Source organism: Vipera ursinii (genome assembly GCF_947247035.1).
Source record: "Vipera ursinii genome assembly, chromosome: 2".
Lineage (NCBI taxonomy): Eukaryota > Metazoa > Chordata > Lepidosauria > Squamata > Viperidae > Vipera > Vipera ursinii.
The window spans coordinates 74038856-74050190 of NC_139513.1; the positions used below are offsets into that span (position 1 = coordinate 74038856).

General features: G+C 41.5%; 1 protein-coding gene across 1 annotated transcript; it reads right to left on the reverse strand.

The window, feature by feature from the left end:
• Positions 1 to 2682: 2682 nt before the first annotated feature.
• DOK3 (docking protein 3) lies at positions 2683 to 9834 on the reverse strand. Its single transcript, XM_083353511.1, has 5 exons — positions 9811 to 9834; positions 8593 to 8883; positions 7392 to 7482; positions 6316 to 6488; positions 2683 to 3701 (listed from the first exon to the last, which is right to left on the reverse strand). Exons 1-5 carry the CDS (start codon positions 9817 to 9819, stop codon positions 2925 to 2927), a joined length of 1341 nt encoding a protein of 446 aa, XP_083209637.1. The 5' UTR covers positions 9820 to 9834; the 3' UTR covers positions 2683 to 2924.
• Positions 9835 to 11335: the final 1501 nt, after the last annotated feature.

The following is an 11335-nucleotide window of genomic DNA, read 5'->3' on the forward strand; positions in this document are numbered from 1 at the left end:
TAAGCTATATTAAAAATAAAGCTATATATTAAATAGTGTAACTATATATATTTAAACCACTGTCTCTATCCCTGTATGAACTCGCAATAATTTCTCAAAGTCTATTTTTTCCCCATTTGTACAATCTTGGATCATTAAAGCAGGAATGGAAGAAACCCAAGGTCTTTCATCACTGAGTTATCGTCTTCAGTACATGTGGAAATATTACATCTGATAGTTTTAGTGCCAGCAATATAGTGAAATGATCTGTAATAGTTGGAAAGGAATGAAGAGAATCAAGATTCTACAGCAACAGGGCCTTCCGGATGGCAAGGCGACGCCGGAGGCAGCCATTTCTTGGCTGTCAGCCTCGCGGCTCCGTAGAGCCGCCGAAAACAGCGTCAATCACCTGTTCGGCAGCTCGGAAGCCCCCACCTCGGGAGAAGAGGAGGGGGTGAGCGTCCAGGTAGGGGTAGAGCTCTCCGGGGCTGCCAGAACTTAGTGGCGGAAGGATTGAGCCCCCCCAAAGCCTGGGCATGCTCCGGACTGCGAGGCGTCTCTGCTCCGGGTTTTTTGGAGCAGAACAGGGCGTTCGCAACCATCCCTGCTAGCAAGGAAGAGCTTTTGAGAACGAGGACGCAGGCAGAGCAATGCAGGAGATTTTGGTGAAGATGATGTTTTGATCTTTAACTCAATGGACTTTGCTGAATCTGCATGTGAAAGTGCGTAGTTAACAATAGAGGGTGAAAATGGCGGCTATATCTTCTAAAGTTCCTGCCCTGAGGCAGCAGTCTTCGGTGAAAACTTCATTGTCCTCTGCATCTGAATCTGTAGCAGCTTTTACAGTAAAAGATTTGCAGAGTTTGCTGCTAAAGACTATGTAAAAGCAAATGCAACAATTTGTTGAGATAATGGAGAAAAAGTTGGAGGAGAAGTTTACAGAGAAATTAGCAGAAATGAGAGCAGACATCACATCTGCAATGTTAAGCATGGCTAAAAGCGTTGAGATTTTGGATGAAAGAGTGGAAGATCTTGTTCAAAATGATATTAGAATGGAAGCCAAAATGACAGAAACCGAGAATGTGATAGAGAAAATGGATTATGATTTGATTTTGACACAGTATTCTCAGATGGAGTTTGCTTTGAGAATCAGAGGCCTAAAAGAAAATCCTAAGGAAAATTTGACGAAAATGGTTTCTGAGGTTTTGGAAGGGGTGTTGGAGCGACCAGCAGATGAAATAATGGAAGATATAGATAAAATCTTCCGTGTTAATTCGTGGATTGCAAGACAAAGGAAATTACCCAGAGATGTGGTGGTTTATTTTACAAAGAGAAAGATTAGAAGTGCAGTTATCCAGGCCTCCTATAATATTGATTTTGTAATGGACGAGCAAAAAGTTTTGATTTTAAAAGAGATTCCTGCAAGAATTTTAAGAAAAAGGAAGGAATTTGCTTTTTTGACACAAGAATTGAGACGACGTGATATTAAGTTTAGATGGCAAATACCAGAGGGTATGGTGGTGACTTATGAAGGTACGAGGCATTGTTTAACCACGGTGATTCAGGCACGTGACTTTTACAGTAATGTTTTTAAAAGCAGTCCCCATACCGTCTTTGGAGTCTACAAAGAAAAAAGGTGACAGAGAGCCTCAAGGTTCCAGAGAGAATCCACAAGATGTTGAAGGGTTAATGCAGACAGATGTGAAAGCTACAGGAGTGGGTCAAATTTCATCACCACGGGAGAAGGCCAGAAATTGGAAGAGGTGTGCTGCTTCTGGAAGAAAAACCTGAGTATTTAGTTGCATAATTGCAAGAGATAATAATGTAATAAGGATGCTAGAAGGATTAAGTATTTGGGGATTCATTTTTCACCCTTATAAAATAATTATATAATATTTTGTGTTGCTTTAGTTTTAAGATGATTATGAAAATTTAATTGGGAAGATTTGTAGTAGTGCTTATTGATATTCTGTAGGTTATGCTTTGTTATTTGGATGGAAAGTTTTAAGCCTGGAAAGTAATGTATGGTATTTTAAGTAGTATAATACATTAGGAGAAGGAAAGGTTGTATAAACTTGGTTTTAGTATGTTAAAGTTTAGTTGGATAGAAGAATAGTTTTATAAAACTGATATAAATTGTTTATGTGTGATTGAAATTAATTTGTAATACTTTTATGGGCAATATTGGAGTAGGTAATAGAATATAAGAATATAAGAATGATGTGATTATATAAAAATTTTTTAAGTTTGGAAGTAATCTATGGTATTTTAATTTGTATAATATATCAGGATAATATGAATCTAAAGCTTAGTTGGGAAGAAGAACAGCTTTAGACAATTGATATAAATTGTTTTATTTGTGATTGTTTTTATTGGGTAGATTGAAAAGTACTATCTTGTTTTTGAATAATTATTGATATGATGTATATGTTTGGAGTTTATCTATATGAGTTAAAGTTCGATAGTCTATATAGTTCAGGATTGTTTGCGTAAGCTAGATTATGATTGTTTGTATTTTTATACCCTGTATTCTGCTCTGGGAAGTGGGGGGGGGGAGGGTAAAGGGAGGGTGGGGTTGGGGAGGGTTGGGGAAGGAAGGAGGCTGGGGGGGTTTCTTTTTCTTTTTCTTTTTGTTGTTTGTTAAAGATAAAATGTATTCTAAAACTTTTTAATAAAAAAAAAGATTCTACAGCAACCCAACAGTTAAGATGACAAATATTATTATTGATCGCCAAAGATCATGGTATTGCAAAACAAAAACAATTAGATATCCTCTTAACCTTCAAATAATGGAGCAGGCCTGGAGGACTTTATCTCCATCCAAACCATCACCGTGCATAGATTAACCCTGCTTGGATGTTATAGCTATGAGGCAAGACAAATAAGATATGCAGATCAGAAGAAAGTCAGGCCTTGGGACTTGGCCTCTCAGCTGGAGGAGTTTATTAAGGCTTGTCCACATGACTAGAGTTCTTGTTTTTACCACCACCTCCTTCTCTACTAAGCATGGTAACCAGCTTGTGTCTGAACACACCAGCTCCTTTTGCCTTGGGCCTACCACTCCTTTCACCTCTACTTGTGGTCTCCTGACCATCTAGCAGATGAGATGGACACTGTCCGTCCGGAGAGGAGTCCACCCTTGGATTTGAGCTAATATGGCCGCTCAAGCGCTTGAGTGTTTTAGGACTATCGTAAATGGATAATTGGTCCTGGTTGTTGCTGCCCTCAGGGGAGTCTCTGTAGCTGAAGCCAAGACGTTCTGAGCCGGAGGAACGCTGTTCCAGATCATGCAGGTTCTCGTAGAGATGGTCTGAGAGCTGCGCTCCTTGCTCATGGGATTCTGCCTCTGTTTTGCCCCAAGGCTGAAACATGAGAGGAAAGCTCTTGCCAATGGAAGCATAGATGATGGATGCTTCAGGAGACTCAAGCTCTGGGGAAACAGAGTGGTTTTCGCTAGAGAGGCTAATTTCCATGCCCCCCTTTGGAAGTGGTTGCATTTCCTCCAAACTCTCTGTGCCAGTGGGCCATGACCACACCCCGGCTTTCTGGATACAGTCTTGAGCTTGAGAAATCCCAGCTTTCTTGTTCTCCATAAGGATGGCTTTCTGATGTTCTATTGCAGCTGAGACAGCCTTGCATATTTCTATAGCCTGTGAAGTATTAAAAGTGAAGAAGCCCTCTCCTGAATCGCAGCGGCGACCTGCCTCAAAAGAGAAGACAGTCTGGGGAAAGAGAAGAAGAAGAAAAACTTCCAACAGTCATTCTTGTCGCGTAATTGCTAGCAATCCATCTATCAATTATTTATTTGACTTAAGTGCCTCTTGACTCTAATCAACTCAGGGCACATGAAACCATAAAAACAAAATAGCAAATATACAATAAAAACAGAAAACTAAATAAGAGGGCAAATCTGGTCTACAAAGCAAAACAAATAAATAAAGATCATACACCAAGTAAGTCACCTAGCCCAGCACCGAGAAAAGCCAGGCCTTTTAAAATCCCTCTAGAACACTATCAGGGTGGGAGCTATGTAGATCTCACGAGGAGTCTCATTCCAGAAGGAAAGTGCCACAATACAGAAGATATGCTTCCAGGGTCACTACAGATGGCACCGGTCAAAGGAATCGGGGCCCTAATGGATTAAATTAGTCAGGCTGACACCAGAAGTCTCTCATATAATCAGGCACTATGTCATATACCGGCCCGTGTAAGCGGTGGGCAAATTGAGCTGTGTGCACACGTGGCCAGCCACTTGCACAGCCTGGTTCCGAACAGGCCACAGCCGGTAGTGGGCCACGGCCCAGGGGTTGGGGACCCCTGTCATATGCAGCTTTATATGTCATCATGATTTCCTCTGTTCAATTTTGCCAACAACTACAAAGATAATCAGATGATGCTCAATCTCACCTCAAATCCATGAAAACAGATCCATAAAGTATCAGCTGTTAAATTAGTACCTCTCGTATGTGGAATCAGATCATTGATATTATATTTTTTAAAAATCCCATCTCACCCCTATGCGGGATGTATATCTTACTCAATCTCAGGTCCTCTATCAGAAGCCTAGGAGTTTGAGGGTTCTGCACGATATTTTAGCTATTCCTGGCACTGCGCTCTTCTGATTTTGTTCCTGTTGGAGCCACTTTCCCAGTTTAAGAGTCACAGCCCCCAGTGCTCAAACTACCACTGCGACCACTTTGGCCTTTATTTTCCATATCCTCTCCAGTTGCTTCTTCAGGCCCTGGTACTTCTCCAGCTTCTCATACTCCTCCCTCAGGATACTCCTGTTGTATGGCAAAGTTAACATCTATCATCACTGCTGTCTTCTGCTCCTTCTCTACTATCATGATGTCTAATTGGCCAGTACTGCTTGCCAATCTGGATCTCAAGATCTGGGCCCTGCTATTCTCCATGACCTTCTATGGAGTCTCTCCTCTAGACCTGGGAGGGTCTAACCCACACCCTAGGCCAGGTGTCACACTGCCAGCCCACGGGCCGGATGCGCCGTGAAGAAACTGCCCCCACCCCATTGCCGGCAATGGCGAAAAAGCTCCGAGACGTCGCGAATTTGACATGTCTGCCCTAGGCAGATGCTTTTGTACACAATGCCAGCTCCTTGCTTGTGCTGTTCAGTACATGCTATTCCTGCCTACATCTCATATCCTGCCACTATGTTGTGCTGGACTGTCTCTGAGGCCTCTCTGCATTGTCTGTGCCTCAGTCCTGTCTCGTGTGGAGGACCCCTGCTTCTATGGATCTGAGGCCCAGTGCCTCTGTCTTTGCTGTCTTTTAGTCCAGACCTTTCCAGTCCCGGGTAGGATTTCTCAATGTCAAAGATACATCGCATGCAGGGCAGGGTCTTGTCTTGCCATGGCACTTCCTGTTTGACCTTCTTCCCATTTCTGTTGTTAATTTTCATATTTCAGTGCTTAGGGAAAAAAAGGCTCTGGTGTTCTGCAGGGCAAACGTCTCGTGAGAAGCATCTTTTGATGAGTACAGGTAGTTCTCGACTTATGACCACAATGGAGCCCAGAATTTATGTTGCTAAGTGACAAATGAGTTAAGTGAGTTTTGCCCCATTTTATGATTTTTCTTGTCACAGTTGTTAAGGGCATCACCTGGTTGTTAAGGGAATCTGGCTTTCCCATTGACTTTGCCTGTCAGGTCGCAAAAGGGGAATCACATGACCCCGGGACACTGCAACCGTCATAAATATGAACCAGTTGTCAAGCATCCAAATGCAAATCACATGACCGTGGGGACGCGGCAATGGTCACAAGTGTGAAAAATGGTCACAAGTCGCTTTTTTCAGTGCCGCTGTAACTTCAAACGGTCACTAAATGAGCTGTAGTAAGTCGAAGACTACCCGTATAGCTGTATAGGTGCAGCTTTGGTTATTTTGAAACATACTGATGGCCTCAACACCTGATTAGGGCCTGACAGTAACCTTCACAGAAACTGATGGCCCTCTTATGATGGGCAGTAAGAATAAACTGGAGGAAGAGCCGCAACCAAGGCAATGGTCAATTTTTTAAAAAAAAAGTGAGTCTGAAATAGAAATGTGAATTGAGAAAGCATCTCAGAGTTGACCATTTCCAGTTCTCTTGAAGACAAGAGGAAGAAGGAGGCACATTCAGACGTGCAAGACTCTATAAATGCAACCCTACAATAAAAGTCGCCTTAACATGCATAACTTTGATTTCCTAGTCTGGTCTACTTGGAGGACTGACAACTCTTTCATGTGCTACAACGAATGAGGAAATCCTCCATGTGTGACGCTCTAAAGTCTATTCTGCCGTAAACAATGAGAAAGAGAAGAAAGAAGCAGCTACTTACCTTTTCCTGGCCAAATCTTCGGAGGAAGGTATAAGGCCAGCTATAGTGAATTTGCCCAGACTGCACATCCTTCAGGACCAGTTGCTCAGGTAAAGGGACCATCAGGTAGTTCCCTTTCAACAGACATCTTGCAGAAGCCTCTGTTGGGTATACGCTCACTGGGAACTCACACACTGTTGTGAAAAAGTATTAGACGTATTATTTATCTAAGAATCTTTCTTAATCCTTTACATAATCCTTCAATGGCGATTGCATCAGTACCATTTTTTTAAGAACCAAGGATGTCTCAGTTTTAAGCTTTCTCATTCTGCTGCGACTATTTGGACTTGAAAACATGAACCTTATTTATTTAAAAAGACTTACTAGCCACCCGGTTTATGTACCATAACATTAGGCAGCTCACAGAAAAAAATTAAAAGCTGTTGGAAAATAAACAGAACATCCTTGAAGAACAAAGTAAAGCAATCAGCTCCGGAGAGCAGGAAAAGCCTAATTGATAAAAATACTGAATTTGCAGACTTAGTTTTAAACCCTGAGAACAACTATGGATTCACTTTTAAAAACAGAATTTGCGACACTATCTCCTGATATTGTGGATGCTTACATTATTATTTTATTCCATAATGATGGTTGCCGTTTGCTAATCTTTTGTCAGCACTGACACAATGGAGAATCAGATATGGACTAACAAAGCCGAGTACTGGAATGCGTATCACAATGGTGAGCAGCCTTTGTGTGGAGATGGACTGCACTTAGCATGGGGAGATTGTACTCCTGTTAACTTGGATGGGACCAGGACAAAAAACAATTTGGTTTAACTTAAGTAAAATTAAAAATACGTTAAATTAAATTAAACCTATAATCTGATGATAGCTTTGGATGAAAAACTGGGATCTATAACCACAGCTTTGGGACCACAGACTGAGCTTCCATTGCTCTAGTGCAATCTCAGCTACAAGAAGTTGTTAAGCTTGGATTTCTTCAGAGGGGTTTTTTTTGGTCAGCACAAATGAATGTTAACCCCTTAATGTCCTGGCTGGCTATCAGTTCTTCATCCCAACCTTGGGCATACGTACTTTCCTTCCAGGATGAGTAGATGGAATTCTCCTCCATTAGGGGTTGAGAGCTTGGGGTGTTTCCAGCTGGACTGGACTGGGACGGTCTCCTCTACGTGCACCAGAGCAAAAGTGAAAGAATTAGGAGGGATTCTCAGTTAATTATCTTATAAAAGCAAAGTTGCAACATTCAAATGGCCCTTTATCACAACCTAACCACCACCTTGTATCACCATATCCAGAAACCCTTGCTGCAACTTATAATTTGATATGTTTACATCCCACCCTCCCAAAATTTCAAGGTCCTCTGTGTATTATTGTTTCCAGCCACTAGTAAAATAGGTTGACTGAGTGCACTTTGAACTTAGTCTCCACAATCCTACTGCAACAGCCTGATCACATTACTACACCGAATCTCAAACCTTATCAATCTGGTACGCAATTAAAGCTACTGATCTACCCATTTAATTCCAATACTTTTTACCCGTCATTCATCTTTGTATCTGGAAGCTGCAAACTACCCTCTATAATTACATCAATTACAGTATTTGCATAGGAAAACCCTACTCAAACCAAATTCATGATTTTGTTTGTAACATAATAATCATGGAAAAATTCCTCTGTATTATTGGTTACTTTAGGGATAAACACTGCTAGGCAAGAGCCCAAATGAATAGAGTTGAGAAAGGGGGAAACAGTGATGAAACTATGCAAACGTTACACCTGAATTCCTATAAATTCTTGCTGGAAAAAAGAAACTCTGAAACCACTGGGATTTTTTTTCTGAATAAGAAACCATAATTTTGTTATGTTAGCAATCCCAGAATTTCAAAGGACTATGCTGCTAGGTGGTTCACTTAATTAATCTCTTAAGAGTTTTGGCAGCAGGACTGCATTTTTAAAAATTGAGAAATAAAATAAAATAAGTAGTAAATGAAGAACGTCCATTATTATAGCAGTCCCCTCCAGAAACTCTTCATGCAGTGTTTCAAGAAGCTACTGAAATGAGAATGGAACCCTGAAATTTTAGGGTTGGAAAGTCAGTCATTCAAACTTCCACAAATAATATAACAGCAATCTTGGGGGAGGCAACTCCATTAATTAAGTCTTGTATTGTATGACAAAACTTTTGGGCACGAGAAATCATCCTATAATTCAGTTCAAGGAGATGCAAGTCGATGCTATTCAGTCAAGTACTGTAATGTTCTGTATTGATCAATACCTGAAAAGCTAGTTGGCAGATGCATTCAATCCATTCACTTGGCTGATCTGCTGCGAACAACCAGCTGCGCTCCAGCATGCACAAGTAGAAAGGCGCTGTGTCCCTGGGGGAGCTCTGATCTTCAGCTCTTTCCACGGAGACGCAGTCTGAGAGGCGGATCACTTTACGCTCCCCTTTCCTCAGGGTTGCTTTTCCCGCTGCGACACTATCACGTGCTTCAAAATACTCAAGACGGGCAACACCAAAAGGACTGTCAGCAAAAAGCTGGACCCATACTTTCCGCCAAGACTTCTGCGAATGGAGGCAAGGGGACGGGTGATGAAACAAACCAGGAAACAATCCAGTTGCAGTCAAGTGTTTGCACCCAGGAGAAAGGAATCAGAAAGTTAAGTCTTGAGACTTAAGTCAGTCTTAAGTAGCCGTGCAGAAAGAGAAAGAAAATATGATTCTCCTGCTACTGAGCTACTCACAGAAGTAGGAGCCAATGTATAGAATCACAAAAAGGCAAACCTTTCCCTCCCCATTATTCCATGCTCCCTGTGTGGCATTTAATAATCATAGAATGCATTTATACAATTGCCTCTTCTAGTATCAGGCCCAGGATATAATGTCTTTGCTCCTTGAAATCGTATAAAAATGTAAATTTCTAATCCCCCTGGAATTCAAAACTGCAGGCTTGATAGTAAGTAATGGTTTCAGGGCCCTCAGCTATTATTTATTAGACCAGCTCATCTTCCAGCTCATCTTCAGACAGTGCCTGTCCCTTCCCTTTTGGCCCTGCATTTCATAGTCTGAGGTCAGCGATTGAGCAAGTGAAACATTACACAAGTCAGATATGTCATTTGTTCAAAAAAAGGCCAAAGGAAAGTGCACTATTTTTCCTAAGCGGGTTTGTCTCTAAAACATAACATACCCCAAATTCAATACTCTTATCTGTCCAGACAGAATTAAAATCTGTCTAAATCTTATAAAACTGCTGCCTATCAGTATCTGTAATTCTCTCCAATGTAACTATGTTCTGAGCTATTTTCGACACCCACCCACCCAATTTCTGATGCAACAGCTTGGAATCAGAAGATCAGAGGCTGGAGAGGACTTCCAGAGAAGGATAGGCAAAATGTCTGAAAATGATGGAAATACTGCTGAGAAGATGGGAAGCACGAGATTTAGGAAGGCTAGTATAAATATCTGGAAGATGAGGATTATCATTGTACTCACCCACACCATGGTGCTCCTCCTGTAAAGTTCCTCAATGAGTAGCAGTTATCAAAGGGATATACTGAGTCAGTCATTGTTAAGCTGTGAGTTGTTTAACATGGTTTAATGTAGGGGTCTTCAAACTTGGCCCTTTTATGACTTGGGGACTTCAACTCCCAGAATTCCTCAGCCAGTGTGCCTGGCTGAGGAATTCTGGGAGTTGAAGTCCCCAAGTCATAAAAGTTTGAAGACCCATGGTTTAATGGTTTAGCATGCTTAATATGGTTTATTCCGGAAAGAATAGTTAGCTCGGTTCACATCATATCAAACCAAAGCATCATTAGTTTAAGAGGTGCTTACTTCTGCAGAGCATGAAATGAGAAAGCTGTTAGAAACAGCATCTCAGTTGGCTATGAAACTTAGCCAATTTTGGGTTAAGGCACCAGGCTAGAAACCAGGAGGTTGTGAGTTCTAGTTCTGCCTCAGGCATGAAAGCTGGCTGGGTGACTTTGGGCCAGTCACTCTTTGTCAGCCACAATTCACACCTCACAGGATTGTTGTGGGGAAAAATAGGAGGAGGGAGGAGTATTAGATATGTATTATATAATGGGATTAAAAAAACAGAATTCTAGGTAACTCAATACAGAATTTCTGCGTGTTTTTAAAAGCAAGTTAAAAGTTTGGTATGAAACATATTTTTCCACTAGTACTAAGGAATAATACTGAGGCCTGGAAACCACAGCCATTCGAGTGGTAACAGCATGTTTTAGCCTATATCCCTTTCCATGAAGTCAAATTTTACAATAAAACAAGAAAGCAACTTCAACTTGGCATTTAATTTTGCCTGCCAGCAGCCATTTCGCAAACTTCGAAGTACAGTCAGAGATTAAGGAAAGAGGGATGAAATCTAGTTCCTTGTTGTGTCAGTTGTCACTAGTAACCAAAAATGACAGCTAGAAAGTCTTCAGTTGGTTTCACCCTTCGAGATGGATTTTGGCTTCATCGGGAGCCACCAGGCTTAGTGACACCATGGAAATACTTTCAAGAAATGCCAGACTAATAAAAGCCAGGTTATGACTCCTTTTCAGTCATGGGGGTGTCATCTGACATCTGCCAGCCCTGGCCTATGAGACAAATGACTGAAAATGAGAGAATCACTGAACCATTTTGATTTTGTATTCGGGACTTCCCCACCTCACTGCCAAATTTTACTTTTGGAAAGACTTTCATTGTACTTGCATTAGTTGGTGGCTGCAACTCCAAAACTGACAAAAGATAGGAAAGTGGAGAGGGTGGTGAATAGGATGAAGGGATCCAAGCCTCCCTCCATCCCAGCCTCAACAGGGGCATCTCAAATTGAAAAAGGTCTGAGCTTATCCCAAGTCTCCCTAACTTGAGAGTCTCCTTACTCGGTACAAAGACCCTGCTCTTGGGTTTCTCCATTCAAAGGCATACCCTGCAAAGTAATCTTGTCCACATTCCATTCAGAAGGATTGCTTCAGGCCAAGTTCACATTTTGCCAACAGACACATTTATACTACACTCC